The 19,045-nt window shown below is 45.0% G+C and overlaps 1 protein-coding gene across 1 annotated transcript; it reads right to left on the reverse strand.

The window, feature by feature from the left end:
- Window positions 1-736: 736 nt before the first annotated feature.
- LOC6610454 lies at window positions 737-2,406 on the reverse strand. The gene has a single exon (XM_002034999.2). It carries the CDS (start codon window positions 2,234-2,236, stop codon window positions 899-901), a length of 1,338 nt encoding a protein of 445 aa, XP_002035035.1. The 5' UTR covers window positions 2,237-2,406; the 3' UTR covers window positions 737-898.
- Between the last annotated feature and the right edge of the window lie 16,639 nt (window positions 2,407-19,045).

The raw sequence follows: 19,045 nt of genomic DNA on the forward strand, positions 1-19,045 counted from the left end.
CAGAGAGTTTCTGCAAATGTAAAAAATTACTCTACAAGTAACGAGCTTAAAAAAAAAAAAAACAAAATCACCCAAACACAAAAACAACTTGTTTTCGATTTGTTAAACAAACTAACGATTCAACGCCTTCGTCTTCACCCCAGGGAATGATTAATCGTGAGTAAATATTCCACTTTATTAGGGAACTTTCTGAAGCAAACCTCTGCTTAACCCCATCGAAGTCGGGCAACCCTTAGCCCACGCAATCCCCCATAAGCTGCCGTGTTCTTTTGGCCCACTGTCAAGTGACTCCAAATGGCAGCAGCGGCTTTTGACAGCTGCAAGCCCGGAGCTCCGGCGGTATTACAACTGACAGCTGGCGTCTGATGCGGTTTATGTTAAAAGGCGCACCATTCAGCCATTCGCCAGCCAGCCCACACATGTGCGCACTCACACCGCGAATTTATGTTTATGTTAACAAAGTCGAGCCATTCAAGTGGCAAGCCAAAACAAGACAGCCCCGAATGGGCTAAAACCACACAACAGCCGAAAACCCCCCACCCCACATCCATGTACCCGGAAGCCACCAGCTCCATCCAATCCACCTGCCCTCAGATGAGATGCAGTCATGTGCACAATGCCGAAAACATTGTAACCGAGCGCGAGGTTCAGAGATAACAGCGACAACTGCCGCTCCTTCTTGATAACGACACACTCAAAAAACGGGGCTGCTAAAGTATATTTACCAAAAATCATGTGTACTATAAATGGGATTTCTTTATTTATACGCGAATTCTTTAGGTTCGGAAACTTTCTGAGGAGCGAATTCTTTGGAACTGACAGTTTGTTCGCTTGACGGCTTAGAAAATACAATAGACACAAAACGTAAGGTTAAAATACAACTAAATTACCAAATCACTTATTCTGTCTTTGGCGGGGTCTCTTCATTTGGTGGAGCCTCCTCCTCGTCAGCTACACTCCCGACCAGGCTCCCGTGGGTTTTTCTCTTGTTAGCCTCCGCGGCATATTCCCCAAATGTGAGATTTATGTCGTACGGAGTGCGCCGGAAGATGTTCGGAGGAGTGTAGTTGCTCTGGATGGGCCAGAAGAGACCGTCCTCGTCGGGGGCGAAGGGCACCCGGCCGTAGAGCCCGGCGAACTCCCCCAACTCGTAGTAGAATCGCGTGGAAGCCAAGACCAGTTCGATGCGCTGGATCTCGGGCAGGTGCTTTCGGAACACCTCCACCGGCAAGTGTTCGCTTAGGATTGAGCTCTTGGACTTTGACTTTGGCATATCGTCCTCCATGTCGCTTTCTCGCGTGGAGATCGCGTCCGGATCCACTGGCTGACCCTCCGAGAGCAGCCGGCAGATGGTCAGCAGCTTATCCTTGATGATCAGGTGCTGCTTTCCCATGAGATACTCATCGGTGGGTGTGGAGGTGGGAAACTTCTCGTTCAGAAAGACGGAAGGGATGCGGCGAAACATGAGATCTTTTGTATAGAGCTCTTGCACGTGATCTTCGATCTGGAAGACGCGGTTCATCAACCAGAAGGTCTCACAGCAGTCTGCCAGGGCCCGTGTGAAGCATCCAATCATGTCCTCGGAGGACTCTAGCATCAGCATGCTGTATTCGCCCATGTGGAGAAACAATCCGCACATCGGATCGGGCGTGATGGCCAGCGCCTTGCACTGCTTATGCAGCTCCTGCAGGCGCTCGCTGAAGATGGCAAAGAAGTCCTTGGGCTGATCAGGTGCTTGGGTGTCAATTTCCAGTTCCTCCTCTTCGACAAAGTCTTCTTCAGGATCTTCTTCACTGAAACGGAACATGTGGGTGACTACTTCTGCAGTTTCCGTCGCAGCTTCTTCCGGCGCAGGAATGGGCGTTGGATCCGCGGTGTTCACGGGTGATTCCGTTTCTGTGTTATCGAAGATCACATCCTCCATGAATTGTATGGGCGCCGCTTCATCTGGTTCAGGCTCAGCCTGCTCCACCACCGCATCGACGAGCAACTCCTCTTTGGACTCAACTGGCGTCAAGTGGCAGTTTTTGGCCAGGATGAAGATGCGCTGATAGAACACCGAGGTGTCCATGTCCGCTAGCTCCATGTCCACGTACTCCACCAGCGACTTGCGCACCTGGAAGGTGGTGGGTCTCTTTAAATTGAAAATGGTGTGCCGGGTCATCCTGGTCGACCGCGACTGCCGCTGGCGGGCGGCTATGGAGGCGTGTTTGACATTGATCCGCTGAAAGGACATCTTGGCGGGGTGTGACTGCTCCTGTCGGGGGTCGAGAATACGCTCCCAGGGTCACCGGGGTCTACCAGGAATATCGATAAAGCTGTTGTTTCTGGAAATTTTGATGTTGTCTAGCAACTAAGCGGTTGCTTAGACTATTGCCGCTTGCGTTGCTTTTGTTGCTCTGGAATCAATAAAAGAAATCAATAAATAAATAAATTGAATTAAGGAACTGTAGCTGATTTAAGCCCCACTAACTCCCACTTGTATCCTTAACATTTAGGAAAGTATCCCTTTACACCATTTGGGAAATGAATGACCACATTCCTAGAGAATCCATTTACGAATATTACGTTAATTACGATCTGGACACATTTTTCTCTCAGTGCCAACTCATACCCAGCACACTCTTGTTTGTTTAATGTACATGTACAGCGTTATTACCTGACCAATGTGCAAGTACTTGGGTCGCTGCCTCAATTATTATTATCATTCGTTTGAAATCTAAGGCTCTGCTCAGCCACCATTTGCTCGCCTTTGTTTTGCTCTGCTTTTAGTTTGGCTTGGCTTTTGCTTTTCAGCGAGTTAATTTATTCATGGCGCATTTATGAGCATAGTGATTTCCGGCAGCACCTACACTTGCCACCCACCAACATCCCGCCCGCAACATCCGACATCCAGCAACAACCTCGACGAGGACGAAAAGGGAAAACTTCTTCATCAGGAGCCCAACTCGTCCTTCGAGTTTTCCTGCTCTCCTCTCTCTTTGAACAATTTGAAACACTTGGGCATACAATATGTTGAAATGATAATGAGGCGAAATTGTTTTTTGACTCGCTCCCAGGTGTTTCTGTTTCTCTTTAACCGCCACCACCCACCTGGCTTCAAAGGATGTCTGAGCTGTGCTGATTATCCTTACCCAGGATTCGCCTGAGTGGCCTCGCCCGTTTTGGCCGTTTAGTTTATTGACGCTAAAAGTTGCGTAGCAATTTGCCGCAATGTTTTAATAACCAAGTGGGTTCGTTTTCCGGACTAATAAGATGGAGTTCCTAAAAGTTCATCAGTTGTGCTTAAGAAATTTATTCCAGATTCAACCAATATTATTATAAAATGCAACTGCAAGTGAAGTTAGAAGTTAAAATAATATCATTAACTCAAATCGCTTGCCGGCGAGCTCTGTAGCCTAAAAACAATATTATCTTTCATACCTGACCTACAAAGTATTTGAAAAATAAGACTTTTGGGTCAAGTGGTTTTCACTCAAGCGGTTGATTCTGTGCTCGCTTTATTAGTTTAAGCTTTCCCTCCGACTTTCACTTTTCACTTTTCCAGCTCGCCTAGTTTCACTTTCGTTGCCATGCAAATATGCCGGGCACCATCGATTTGCCTCCGAGTTGTCGACATGCCACGCCCATTTGTCACAGTCGCCGGCAGCGTTGATTGCATCGAAGTTCTTAGTCAATATTTGCCGATTTCAATGAAATGAGAATTTGACATGCAGGCAAACACGGCAGACGACGTCATGCCGATGTATCCAGTGGATCCTATGGATACGATGGCTCCGATGGAGCCAGCATTCCATGGGTGTCCTCTTCGGATGGCTGAAAGCGGAGAGTATCTGCTGCCAGGAGGAGACACAGACTCGGCTGCAGATGCATCTGGCAGCTGCAACAGGAGGAGGACAAGCACGGGCGGACTGACTCCATGCCAAATTGAGGCTGGCTGGCTTGGGTAAATTAATTGCGATCTGTGTGCCTTGGCATTTTTGTGTGTGGCCAAGTGATTGATGTCGTGAGAGGAGTGTTTGTCGTCGTTACCTTTGTTTCTCCAGAATAATGCAAATTTTTCATCCAAACGATGGCCACCTAATACGGTCTATAATTGGACACGAGCTATTAACCTTCGACAGTTGGCTTAAACTCCAAACTTTGAGCATATTTAAAGGCTGTTTAAAATGTGAAATTAATTCAAAGTGATAAGTGATTACTAATAACTGAATAGTTCCATTATTTGGAGTGCTATGAAGGCGGCATTTAATTTGAAAATGCAATTCCACGCCCAATTCCAAACCACTTTACAACACATTTCGATGGGCTCATCCTGTTTATCCCAATTATGAACTAAATCCGCCGCACGGCATCACCTGCAATGGCTGCGGGATCAAAATGCTGAATAGTTTGCGATAAATTCAATTAAAATTGTAAATGGCTGGCAAACAGAATGGAACTTTTGCTTCTTACAAAATTAATGACAGCCCGGCAGGGAAAATTGTTCTAGGCAATTTTAAATTAATTCAATTATACGGGGCATCAGCAGCAGCACAAGTTCGGCCCTCGATTGTCTTTGCCTGACTGGCAGAAAAGTTCGTCCAGGTGCGAGGATAAAATTTAATTGTTGTTGCCCGAATCCTTATTTTGGCAATGCAATTAAATGCAATGACAACTTGGCGACGGCGGGTTGGTGCGGACAGGCCGCTCCTTACCGATTGGGAAAAGGATCTCTTAGCCAAAGCTAATCAATTAAGCCTTGGCAACGAATCGAATCTTGGTCCACATTGTGCATTGCTTGAGTGAATCGCCCGCCCGCATTTCCAATTAATGGCAGCTAATTTATTTGAACTGCCCCGAAAATCAATACAACGGGCCCGAGAGAAAGCGTACACGGAGAAAAATAAGTTGTCGATTTGTGCCAGAAGTAACTTTGTGCTAAAAATACATTTTTCGATTTGATTCTAGTATTACATCCAACCGCAAATCCAATATAGAAGTAAGTGTTTCTCTCTGCAAAGCTATTAAGCATGAAAACGCAAACTTTTTGGCCTGTGCATCCAATTCCTCATCATCGTGGCCAGTGGCCCCAGGGATCTGATCTGGATCCGCTGGAGTTCGAGGCAAATGGAGGCGGCGGGTGGCAGCTCAATTATATTTTTATTTATGCGCCAACATTCGCGCACTTAACAAAATAGCATCCGGCTGGGACCGAGGCATCCTTTTCTGACAATGGAATTTTATTGTTTCGCCAATGTAAGCAAATTCGGTGGAAACTTTTTGTGGGCTCTGGCGAAAGGATGGGACAGCATAAATAAAGTTATGTATTTGATTATGAAACCGGCGGATAGGCTCGTGCTGTGTGACCAATGGATTCAATTGCTCGGCAATCTTTTATGGCCGGGACAGACAAATCATAAAATGAAAGGAGGCCAAAGAAAGCCTTTTATGAGCCCAACTCGGCTTTAAGCGAAAGTGTCCAGTGAAGTGTCCACTGTTGGTAAATGGCATGTCGAATCGAAGGGCATTTTACTTCTCTGTTAGGATTAACCACACTTGAAATCCGTAGAAATGACCTAAACCATATTGACTTTAACCCTTTTCACCTGAATCGAATGAGATTTTGGCGAGCACTTGAGGCATATGTGTTTCTTTTGTTCCCATCTGAGTGAACCTTTTCCCCCCTCTTCATCTCCTGTGGCAGAATGTCACTTCCGGTTCTTAAGTGTATTTCTTTGTGCCTCTGTATGGGTTGGCCATCCAGGACACACATTCCACACATTTCTATTCCGCCTCTTGGCGCCTGAGATTTTTAAAGCCTCTTCGCAATGAAATAGCTCGAATATTTACTTTTTTGTTGCCACAACTATTTGGTTGCAATTTTCTCGAATAAGTGTTGGTTGCCCATGTTTCGCATGCTTAATTGCAATGCCAGCAGCAATTGGCATTTGAAAAGCAAACGAGTCCAGATAACAAACAGCAGTTTCACAATTGTATTTACACAGTGGCAGTCAAGAAATTAGCAATTTAGATGGCACATGTTCAAATAATGGACTAGCTTTAGTTAAAATATAGAAATATTTAGGGAATTTAATTGAGTCTACTTTTAATTTCTCTTACTCAGTGCCAATATTTGCACCACGACTGTGTCCAGTTTATAGCCATAAAAAAGGACAATTAATGCTGAAATACAGTTGCAATAAAATTGTATTTCCTGCGCGGGGACTCCCCGCCGACTTCAAACAATCGCAGAGCTTGATTGAAGCACTGCGATACGGGGACAAATGTATACGATTTCGTAGTTCTGTGGATGTGCGGGCAAATATCAAACAATTAAATTACACGCCAGAATGAAAACGAAAACGAAACGAAAGCGAAAAGTTGCACACAAAACTCTATCCAAAGTGAACTCAATTTGCTGGCATCTAAATCATTTTTAATTTGAGCAGCAACAAAACAAAAGCGTTTTATTTTCCCAACAAAGTGCAGCGCAAACCGTAGCATATTTAACAATAACAAAATATAGCATACATTTGAGGGCCGCCTGTGGAATGGAAAGTGAGAGAAAGAATGTTATTGTGCGAGAGCACACTTTTCCGCGGCCCAAAAACAAAAGCAGCGAACACAACGGCAGCGGGGAAAATGCAACACACTCCCTGCTACTTTTCCAACCCCTCTCACCCCGCCCTCGCCCATCGTACCGTTACACGCTGCTGCACAATTATTCAAATCTACGAGCCATGGCTGCGTTGCACCAGCGGAGGGTTAAGGGTCGCAGGGGCAGGGGGCGGTGGGCGGAGGTTGCAAGGTTGCGAGGCCACAGGAGAGAGCAGCAGAAGCTGTCATCCGTTGAAAGGTGGCAAGTACCCTGTATAGTCTGGGATTTTGTTCAACATGATATTAAGGAGCACAAAGACACACATTTTAAAATGTGGCTAAACTTTGTAGAGAAGAATAAAGAAGAATAAATGTACAGCTAAGTAGATTTTGCTTATATTACCAAATATTTGCTACAGGGTATCACCTGAGCGAACCTCCAGCCGAACTTGTCAACCGAAACGTGCTTTAATTTCAGCATTTGTTTGCGGCCCCAATTTGTCGCAATAATAATGGAATTTAAGTGTACCGAGCACAAAAATACAAACTAAATAACGAAGTTTGTTAGCAGATTTCTGGTCGGATGCAATTACTCGCATGCTGGACGCAATACCTTTGTGCCAAATGGATTGGGAACGGCTTTAACGAGCAGTTTTCAGCAAAAACAAAGCCATGAATGCACATATCATTAAAATACAATAATTTATGTGCCCAGATCCACGCCTTCGCGTTCACAAAGATCGTCGACCTGGCAAGGAGTTACTATCAATTACGTTCATCTCATCCGGGCTAACAAGAAGCTCTTGGAAGAGTACTTCTAATAAATATGCCTAAGCACTCGCTGCTTCTTCCCCCTCGCCCACTTTGTCGGAATGACAAAGCCAAAGCAAATAACGTGAAATATACATAAAGAGGAAGAGCTGGCCGTAAAATGGCTGCAATACCACTGGCACTGGTATACGGGGCGTATGAGCAACGTCGTTCCGCTCGCCCACTTACAAGTAATAAGAGCCAGCGGCGTAAAAATCAACGGAGGCCCAGCACCATGTGAGCCATAAAAAGTATATGGTAAGCCAAAGCCCAAATGAAACCAAACCAAACCCAACACAACCCAAACCCAACCCAAAACCCCGCTAAGTCTCAGATTCCTTGGCATATTTCACGGGCAAAGCCATCGCATAATGCGTGTGATTGATTTACCTGTTTCCACCTCTCGACCCAGCTGCTGTAAAATTGATGGCTCCCATTTGGCAGCGGGCGAAGAAGAGATTGAAGTCATTGCCATTGGGATGATTAGGTGGGCGAGTACGCCGATGGCCAGGATTCGGGATGGCATGAATCCCACGCGCTTTCCGGCAGAACTTTCCATATTACATTTCAATCATTACTATTCAGGAAGTTTCGCTGGACTTTTGTTTCAATTAAACTTTTTTAACTCACGAGAATTCTCCCTGCTATAAATTTGCAATAGTATATTAAAGGGGAATTGGCTTTTGGTCCCATTTTTCCCCAAGATACACACATCCTTTTAGGATCCTTATCCCCAAAATCGGGAAAATCTGGAACTGTATTCACTGGCCTGTGTCAAGTGTCCCGCAAGTTTGTTTGCGTGGCTTAAACTGTCGCCCGCTATCGGGGCAACACAATCAGCCAGACATCCAGACAACCAGGGAACCAGAGAACCGAAGAGCCGGCGAAACAAGCCGGCAAAAGTTGGTTAGTTAAAAGTGTTTGTCATTGTTGACACCTTTCGTCTTGGCAAGAAGGCGACTTGGACAACTCGAGACAATGAGCCCAACGGAAACCCACCAGAAAGGGCAAAGTTTTTCCATTCTCCGCCTATTTTTCCAGGCCATGTCTGTTGCCCTCTTGTTGCTGCTGAAACTTTTTCCATGCTCATGTTGATTGGTGTTAATTATTTGGCGGCATTCTCGCTTCAAATTCGGTAAATCTAATTTATTACATTGTGTGGTCCAGTTTTAAACCATCAGCCGCTCAGTTCGAGTGAGTTGATGTGGTTTTGGTGTTAAGTCCTGCCACAAAACAGATTCTCTTTCGGTAGGAAAAGCAAATTTATTTTCTAGCTAAAGAAATAAAATGTTTATTACAATATTGCTGCTGGAGAAAGGGGTTTCAAGCAAACCAGAAATAAAAAATTGATATTTTGTTGATTTTAGAATATACTTTATCCTTTTTTTGAGTGCATCGGGGGTCTTGGGTTTTCTGTTTCAGTTGCCAATTTGCCACTTTTATGTGTTCATATCATTTACGCTTATTTTGTGGCCTGTCCTGGCTTTGAAGCTCCAGATACTCAGCCACTGAACCGAATATCTACGTAGATACATCTCAGCTGAGCACACGACAGCCATTTATCAAGGCCGGCAATTCGTTGCTGCTCCAAGTGCCTGACTAATGAAGAGGGTTAAGAGGGGCGGTGGGGGCTAAGCAGTGGGCGTGGCAGCTGACTGGTTGTCATTGAAAGTGCAGTTAAACTGCAATCGCGTTCTCCTTTTTATTATGCGGCCCCATAAAAATAGCGATCCTTCTAACAAAGTAAAAGCAGCGGCTGAAGCCAAAGACAAACTTTGAATAAGTGGGCTATAAACTAGACCAGTTGGGTACCCTAAGGAAGTTGAATGATTTCCAATTTTCTCAGTGTTTTGCATGATCTATCAATTAACATATTTTAATATTATTTGTAGTATATTTAACCTACTTTCAAACCAGTCAAAAATATACATGGAATAGTCCTGCCCGCCGAAATACCCAACACAATTTGGGGTAGGTTCAATAAAAAAGGAAAGTTATCAACGTAAACAATTCAAGCACTTCAACTAGTTTTGGGCGCCTCGATAGTGCTCCAGATAATGGCACGAGTCTGTAGTTTGGGGGCGGTGAAAAGTGGGCGGGGCTGCATAATGAAAAGTTGCCAGTTATCGGGTTGGGTGAAAACTGAGAGGAGGAGACGACGGTCTGCCCTTCACTCAAGCGGGCAAAACGCAGAGCGACAAATTTTTATGGGCAAACTTTCAATTACCCAACTTTTTTCTTGCTTGAATTACTTTTGAAATGCTTTGCCCACCCACACACACACACATATACAGAAACAGGACATATGCATATGTGTGGGTGAATGTGTCTGTGTCCTGTCGTCGCGTTTGTTGTTGCTCTATTTGCCTCACTGATTCTCGCGCAGAAATGCACAGGAAGAAATTGTTTAAAAAGTAAAAATTTGAAATGAAATAAAACAATTTCTCAATATGACTAGAGCATTCTTCTACATTTTATTTATGCTTTGTCATTGATGATGGCAGATTTGATAAGATATATACGCGTGTTCTTTATGATAAATTCTAAATGATAAATATTCTCCGTGGTCTCTTTGATGCTATTTTGTGGTATCTAAATATCAAAAGAAGGTGCACAAGGAGTTGCGGTGACGACGGCCATTGACTGTGCACGGTTCATAGCTCCGTCCGTAGTGGCAGCTATGTGTATATACATGTATATGTATCTGCTGCCCACCTGACTACCCGACGACTGGAACTTCAAGGACGCACAGCTATTTATAATGCCTGTATATTATTACTTTTCACTTTGCCGAGCAAATTTACGAACGAGCTGTGCAATTTTTCAACTTGTTACTTAGCGCGAGCGCCACTTAAACACTTTTAAACGCAATTTTCACACCGCCCCGGGAAGCGGGAATGCGAATTGAAGCTCGGAGCTGTGAAATATGGAATTCTAAGCGGGCCAAGACAATGATTTCGCCGTCGCACTCCCCGGGGAGAAGCGCCATTGCCATAGCCATTTCAGCACCAGGCCATAAATCATAATCTGCTGGCATAATAAATAAAATATTGATGCTAAAGAGTTCAAAACACACATGCCGTCCTCGTCCCGGGATGATAATAGCCACTAAACACCTATTTACCCCGCTCAGAGTTATTAAGGCCAAGTGTGCCTGCTGCTCAAAAATGCTCAAGCACTTTGGTTATTTATGTGCGCAAGGAAATATTCTGCTTTATTAGCCATTGTACATCTTTCGACTCTGGATAGTTTTCGCTCTGACCGCACACACGGCGTATGAGCAATGTGCACTGGTCCAGAAAATAGATAAACTTGCGTGTCGGATAAATTATAGTTGCAGCCCATTCTGCCGAGCAGTATATTGAATATTAAGTTGGGTTCAATTAAACTAGAATTTATGTGCTCCATTGGCTTACTCCTTTGACCAAGTTTAAAGCCCAGCCATTAAATATTTAAATTGGCATCAGAACAAAGGCTAATCCACATAATTCCATTGCCTGCGATATTTTAGCATCTCCTGGATTGGATTCCTGCACGATTAACTCGCTGTGTTTTGCTCTGTTTGGCTGCTTTACTGTTTTAGCGTTTTAGTCTTTTAGTGTTTTACCAGGGTTTTCCATTCGATGCCAGCAAATCCCCAAAAGACCGCAAACAAACGAAATCGACAAAAAGAAAATAGTGGCTAAACCTGCCGTTCGAACATTTAAATTTCTATCGCCGACTGCAGTCCGAATAAATTGACATTGCGAGATGGCAAACAAAAATCGACAGCGAGTGCGGAATACAAGGCAATGTCAATGTTTGCCCGGCCCGTTTTTCCCTCCTTTTTTGTTCGGCGTTTTCCCATTTTCCATTTTCCAGCCAAGCGGAAGTGTCTGAATGATGGATGCTGATTTCGCTCAGTGCCCCAAAGTGCCACAAAATGCACAGAACTCAATGTCGAGCTGCAATTGCAGTGTGAATTTATGGCGATGCGAGGAATTTAAAGTGTTTCCCACTCGAGCTAAGCGGCTTTTAATGAAGTCATGTCCCGGATCCCTTCTTGCAAGATGAATTGTCGGGTCAAGCCGAGCTCCCTTCGTGGGGGTCAGCAATTAAAAACGCATAATTCATGCCCCAATGAAGCCGGCTGAATCCGGCTCCAAATCGAAAAGGTGTGCGCCACGAGTATAATTAAATTTGCTAACCCAAAACTAATTGGTGGCTGCCCTGCGAAACGCGGGAAGCTTGCTGCAGGAAACTCGACTGCCCCGACTGATCCTGATGAAGTGGACAGAGAGGCCACAGCTGACATCCCCTTTAATTATCCCGTCACACGCGTGGAATGGGAACACGATATGGTTGTTAGGCATCTGCGAAGGGCGGGGATATATTGAATGTAAGCAAAGCCATGGCTTGTACAAAAACCAAGCCAAGGTGAGCGCTGCACTTGAAAAAACATAAATGCAGTTTGTTATTCTTAAACTGATGGAGCGAAATACACTTTATGTGTTTATTACTGGTTCTTTTCAAGGAAAACTTGATGGATGTAAAAACTGTATAACATCTTTTGATTCAAATGTTAGATATGTTAGTGTTTTCCAAGTTAAGTTTTGTCAAAATTAAACTTCGAATGGGGTTTTTTTGACATATTTCCGTCAAAAAAAGTTACTCAATACTCATTCTAATCACTTTTCTGTGCAGCTTTTTACCTGTGCTAACTAGCCATGTAACTTTTTGGAACGTTTCCAAAAAATAATTTTTTGACCAAATTTCACTTTTTTATAAGGGGTTACATCACAATTTTTTGCAAAAATTGGTCAAAAATGAAAATGTTCGGATTTGAATGCCATTTGATTTTAACATTGATTACGAGTTCAGAAAGATGTAACGCTACATTTTGGCAAGTATTTTTCAATATTTCCATTGAAAAACTTGATTTTTGTACAACTTTTTGGATTCACGACAAGGATTTTTGGAAGCATTTCTAATTTGTATACGAATTTAGCTAAAAGTTTATTTTATATATTTTTTTTCAACCAAATATGGGGTTTGAAATCGCCACTATGTATTTCCAAGTGCAAAGGCGGATGGGATGGAAGGAGGGAATTGGCCAGGACAGCGACAGCGACAATGACACATGATTATGTTTAGCCAGCAGGTGGGACAGCAGAGGACAGGTAAAAGCAGGGAACACCGCAACCACCTTTGACCTGGCCAAAATCCAACCGCCCCCGCCCGCAGTTGGTAACATATTGTGGCACATTACATTAGTCTTGGTCCTCTCTTTCTGTCCAGTGGCTCAAATCCGCCCATTCCCCTGATCATCCTTGTACGACACGAACCATTATGCATACGTATGATTAATGAGATTCGTGTTATTGTTGATGTGCACAACGAGGCGGGCTCTTTTTACGTCTGCAGCTGGTCTTTGACACTGGCGACCTTATCAATCAGCCGTGGCAGCACAAAGGCGCCGTAATCACCTCAAAGCCTAATAGAATCCGTCAAATCAGAGTGGGCAACTATGGAACCTATTGAGCGACCAAATGGAACTGCGAGGAGCAGTGCCGGTGCTCTTTTTGGGGCCCGAAACCGCAACTGCATCAAGGCCATTCCCGCAGCTCAACTCGCAATGAACTGGGCCCAGAGCACTTCAATTTGTTGGCCCGGCGACCGCATCACGAATTCATGACCCTTCGTCCAAATAACCAGAAAACAAAACCAGAAGCCACCCAGCAGCATGTCCCCCCAACCAGAAAAAAGGGCGAAACAATATGCAGCAGCCGCTGTGAGTTGGCTTCGGATCTGGGGCCAAATTGGAGGGTTAGCGGACAAACCGACATAACCAACCATCAATCAAAACGTGGACTACTCCACTGACAATGGGCGGGCCCGGATTGCTGGCCTCCGCCTGCGACAGAAATGGCTTGTCCTGGCCACGCGTCGTATGCGTGATGTGGCGACATCAGCAGACCAAAAATAGAAGACTGCTGCGGCCGGACAGCCATGATAATTATCACCTAGCTGCGCTACATTTTCATAAACACAATTATTTATTAATTAACCGGAACCCCGACAATTTTAGACCCCCCGTCAGTCATTGTCAATTGCAATTTAATTGAAAAGCGGACAGGACATCATTTTGGAAGTTGGCGCGAAATGGATTCGTTGGAAATCCAGCATATAGTCGGACATTTAATTTATGGCATGCGCTGTCAGGCGATTTAGATTGATTGTTCGCGGGATTAATTAATAACCAGCACGCAAAACTAATTTCAGACTGCAAATTGGCTTAAATTGGAAGCCTTGTAAACTTGTTCAACAATGTTCGCCTCGCCTGTCGCCAAGGTGTTTTTTGTGCGAATAAATGTCAAAGAGCCGACAGACAGACTGATGGCGAGGCAAACAAATCTAGAAATTAATTTCGTTCCATTTCATTGCCAAGTTTTGTTTGCTGAGGTGACACTCGAATTAAACGTCGTCGGATATTTCAGATAGAGCGCCGAATTAATTAAGGCCCTCGTGCAGTGTTCGGCCAACGGTGCGTATGATTAATATGGCCCAGTCCGCCACTTCAAGGACTTTAGAGGGCTGGCCGGCGGTCGGTCGGTAGCTCGGTCGGTCGTCGCACGTGTATGGCATTTTTCCGGCGGCACTTTTCAAACTGAACAATGCAGAATGCCACGCCCACAAGTGGCCGCCACATACAGTTTCGGTTTTCGGCCCCGAACATAAATCTCTCAAGTGTCACATAAAATTTCCGCACATGTACGGAATCAAAATGAAAAGAAATCGGGGCGGCGGTGATGGCGGCGATGGCGACGGCGAACAGACGAGGTCGTAGTGCAATAAGTTATCAAAGTTAATAATTCTTAATGTTAGTGCATAAATAAGCCTGAGACAGGGCCAGACGTATCACGAGTTGTCACAGCCAGCGCCCATACTTTTATGGGTATGCTACCAAATAAATACGAGCCGAGAAGCCAGGCATAAAGAAGGAAATTTAAAATTTATGCAAAGAGCAACAGTGGCAGCGGCAAGACGTGGAAAAAATCCAACTGACTGAAGGCTAATTTGCATAAAGAAAACGCCAACGAAACTCGAATGTAACGCCCAGCAATATTTTCCTCTCTCGATGTGACCGTGTATATGTGTATGTGGTGTATGGTATATGCTCAGTGGCCTGGCAAATATGAAACGTAAAGTGTTCATGCTGACATCGCGACATAAAACATGGCCATGTGTTGGTACAAATGTTTCGCCTTTATTTGGCAGGCCTTTTGGCTAATAGCGCTCACACTGGCCCACTGTTTGGCCAAAAGCAGCAGGGCAGAAATGCCAGTTCGACAATAAAAGTCCCAAAATACTGGTCGTGCATGGCATGTGTGTGCACAGCGCACATTTCCGATGTGTATATGTTTTAGGTACCAATCTATATCAGGTTTATCCCTGACCACTATTTGAACTTTGAAGTTTATGTTTAACTAGAAAGGGGTATATGTTATTGCTTTGAGGATCTGACTTCCGCAAATAAAGATTTTTAATAAAACCATAGCTATAGTTCCTTTGAATTGTATTTCTTCCTGTGCATCCGACTTCTGGTCCAAAGGGTTTCTTGCCAGTAGACATTTACAGGGTCCTCGAATTTGTCCAGACTTTGTCTTTGATTTGGATTCCTGCAAAACAGACCAAAATGTGGCCATGAATATCGAGAAATGCTATTACGGCAATCGAATGGACTGCTTCAGTCGATTCCGAGTATTTTAATTTCGGCTTTAATGGTCAGGCCACAACATAACTGGGAGATATCCCCCGGGGGTCACCTAATTGGGAAAACTTTTGCCTCTTGCCCCGGGAAACATTTGACTGGGAGTCGTGAAAATTTTCAGCTCATCCGCAGATAAGGCAAAATATGAGTACAAACGCTTAGCTTTTTGGCCAGCCATCTATCTTCCGCATCTCGAAAATTATGACTTGAGCCGCGAGCCAAAAAGGCCAAAGGACTTGGTCGGCCAAGTTCATTGTGCCACATTTCATTTGGCCAAGAGTGCTCGAGTTTCTCGCAAATTACGCCCGTGAGCTATCACAACGAGTGCTTCACTTTTTCGATTGAATGGATGCGTTGGGGATGCAGTTGGCTGACTGGCTGGCTGGACTGTGGTCCCAGTTTTAATACTTTTAACTGGCTTGTCAGGTCAGTTGGGGACTCGCAATTGCGGAAAAACTAGCTGGGAGTTGGCCAAGTGGAACTAGGCAAACTAGGCGAGCTCCAACTCCCCGGCACACAAATCTCCAGCTCTCCAAGGTGATTATTTTGCAATTGTTTTGTCAATTTTTAACGCAAACTGTTGCCATACACATACCGTACGTACTGTATCATACCGTACCGTACTGTACTGTATTGTACTGCCAAGGCCGAAAAGCGGACGTGGGCAGGAGCATATTTTGATTTCATTATACCGGCAGAGCGTTTCCAGTTCAGGGCCCCGTTGCTATTCCCCATTATAATGGCCAGATGTAGACATTTATGTACATTATTATGCTTCTCCTTTTTGTATTTTTGCGTTCTGCTTGCTTACACCGAGCCACCTAGCCCGTCCCCATCCTCGTGTATTCGTATACATTCTCCATGGGGGCTTATTAAATGATTGACCTAGGCTCCTCACTCACCTCCTCCATTCCGGTCGCTGCTATTATTGTTATGGCAATCGCTTTGATTGCACGTTAGCAGCATATAATTATATCCTGACAGGGGGACTATAATTTCAGCCAGGACGAAGGGTGCCTCCGTTAAAATGCCATTTGATGGAAATAGATTGGACTCTCGATATTATTCAGAGGGATTATTATCTTTTCTGCCATATGCTGACAGTGCTCACATACTTTGCCATTTGCACATGTGAAACTATCACTTAAAAATGTAGTTAAATTTGGTTAAATGGCTTTAATTCATCATTAAACTCTCAGGAGCAGCGCTTTTCTTTATTTTAATGGCGGTTTTCTTTGTTTTTAGCGAAAAGCGCCCCATGGGCCTTGCTTCATGCGCTCGAAATGCTGCGTAAAAATCTTCGCTGACCGGAAACTAATTTGAAAATGTTATTCATTATGCATAGCACTTGCCCCTTTGCCACTCGAAGTTGCACTCGGCTGACGCTGTTTCGCTGTTCTGCTGTTCTGCTGTGATTTCGCGCACTTCCTGCCGCACTTTTCCGAGTTTGTTGCAGTTGCACTTTCTACGCACGGTCTGGGAAATCGCAGGGTGACTGGCTGTTCCGCGAGTGTGTGGGTTTGACCCAAAGTTGAGGAAAAGTTTCGGTTTTCGCTTTCGCCTGGCGCTGCGAAAAAGTACGCGGGCCACTAATGCCCAGATTTGAGTTGCGGCTGCGAGAGTTTTAACCAGATTGTTGCCTTAAAGCTGAATTAGCGCAGCTCTTGCGGCTGCCAAAGTTGGCTTAACCCATTTTGGTCAGGAGTGCTTAAAGCCACATTAAAATGGAACGGATGGCAGATGGGCTTCTTAAAGGTAAACTGCAGAAAGTGAGTCTAAAGGAGTGGAATGAGTTTTCTACCATATATGTATTTATTCTGTTATTTTGGCATCTAAGAAATCTCAGCCTCCAAAGTTTTAATTTCAAATGGGTTAAAGAAAAGCCAGGGGCTTCATCCCGAGTGGCGTCTTTCTTATTGATAGCATCTTGAGCGCATTTCGCCTGCTCGACGAGATAAAAATTGTAAGTCGACAAATTAAGCCTGGCCCGAAGGCGAAAGACGGCGTCGTGAAAACGGATGTGGATGTGGCTAAGATGACTAGAATGGCTAAAACTGCAGTGCCAGCCAAAATGCCACCGGCCTTGGCCACAGGACCAATATCAAAGGGAAAACGTAAAAAGGATAACCGTGCAAGCAATGACAGGCGAGCCAAAGGAAGCAGCCAGGATCTAGAGACAAAAGTCTGGCGAATGCTTTAAGGCAGGGAAAAAGGAAGCGAGATAAAAATGGCGTGCGTCGCATGGAACATGAACCAAAATGGCACCCACAAGAGCTTCCGGCAGACGTCCGCTTTAACAACTCTTTTACCCTCACTCTCGCACAGTCACTCCCGCACATGTGTGTATGTGTGTATATATGTACCCAAATACATATCCTTGTATAGGGACACATCTGAGAACGCCCTGCACATTAGCTACGTTTCCAGGGGGTTTTTCTGTAGGGTGGGGTGGCGGGGCGGTGCCAGCGCTTTTGTCATAAACCCATTAAAAGTCAAGGACAAAATTCATGTTGCATGTTTACTCATGCACACTCACACGCCCACACCACCACTCACACATAGATCACGGGGCGGAAGAAGCAAGCAGTGCCAACAAAGTAGCTTTAATTAATGAAACTCATTAAAGGCATGCCAACCAGGCACTGGCACAAAGCAGAGTGGCTGAGCAGCTCGGGAAAAGGCCAAAGGATGGCCTAAAAGAACCGAACGACCAAAGGACCAAAGGACCGACTAGAACCAGCGGCAGAAACCAGACTGAATTGCCCGCTTTGACCTGCCACAATGCGTTGGGCCATACATTAGCCACGTTGGCGCTGACTTGGCCTCCGCCATTGAATAAAATAATCAGCAGCCGCCTTATCCAGCTGCCGCCGTAAGTCCTTTTGACTTGGCCAAGGCGAACGACGCTGGCCGAGAAACGAGAGATTCGCGAGAGTTGCCGACAGGATGAAAGCCGAACTAAACCGAAGAGAGCGTGAGCGAACAGTGAGAAGAGCGAGAGTATTAGCTTGGTGAGAGTCCTCCTGGAGAAATGGTGGTGAAAGTTCATATAGCACTCCGAAAATAGTCCTTCAAAAAGGGGGTGAAAGCAGTGTGGCGTAAAACTATAAGCAGTTTACTGCAAAAGCAGTGTAAGCAAGTGGTGCTATATCAAGCAAGCAGTTAATCTGCCCAGGATATGGTTACACATAAGCTGAAATGCTAGAAATGGTGCCCTGAGCACAATCAAATTGTAAGAAAAATAATTATATTAAAAATATATCTGTAATATATCTAGTATTTATACAGTAAGGAAACATATTCAACAATAATTATAGAATCGGATTGCTTTTCCCATAAGACTGTTATACATTATGGAAATCTTACTTGTTTTGAAAGAAATCCGATAGAGGGCTGATTTAGACCAGACAGGACCTAGCCTCCCCCCAAACCCACCCCCAAGGTCATGCGCTCTCGCCACACAGCACACCTGTATGAATTGGCCTCTCACCTGCGAGTCGCTCTCTCCGCAGAGTGTGCGCCGTAGACAGAGGACTCTCCGCTGCTCGTCGAACGGACTAGGACAACTCACAGAGGACTGCGCTGTCTGTAGAGCAAGCAACAGCTTCGTGCCAGTGGGTGGGGAAGCCCACCCACCCCCAACAGCGCCGCAGAGGCACATCCTGGCCCATCCTGTGGCAGCCCCGGCACCTGCTGCATCTCAAAACAAAGGCCATTTATTTAGAATGGCAGCGCAAAGCGGAAGCGCCAAGAAAATAGACAACACCACAGCACACGACACCACAAGGGGGTGGAAGTGGAAATGGAAGTGGGTGGCAGGGGAGGTTGCCAAGCTCCCGGTTGCCACAACAACTGACTCGGACCACAACAACGGCAAATACTGCGTCGGAAAATTAAGAAATTCGT

The sequence above is a fragment of the Drosophila sechellia genome, chromosome 3L (assembly GCF_004382195.2).
Source record: "Drosophila sechellia strain sech25 chromosome 3L, ASM438219v1, whole genome shotgun sequence".
Lineage (NCBI taxonomy): Eukaryota > Metazoa > Arthropoda > Insecta > Diptera > Drosophilidae > Drosophila > Drosophila sechellia.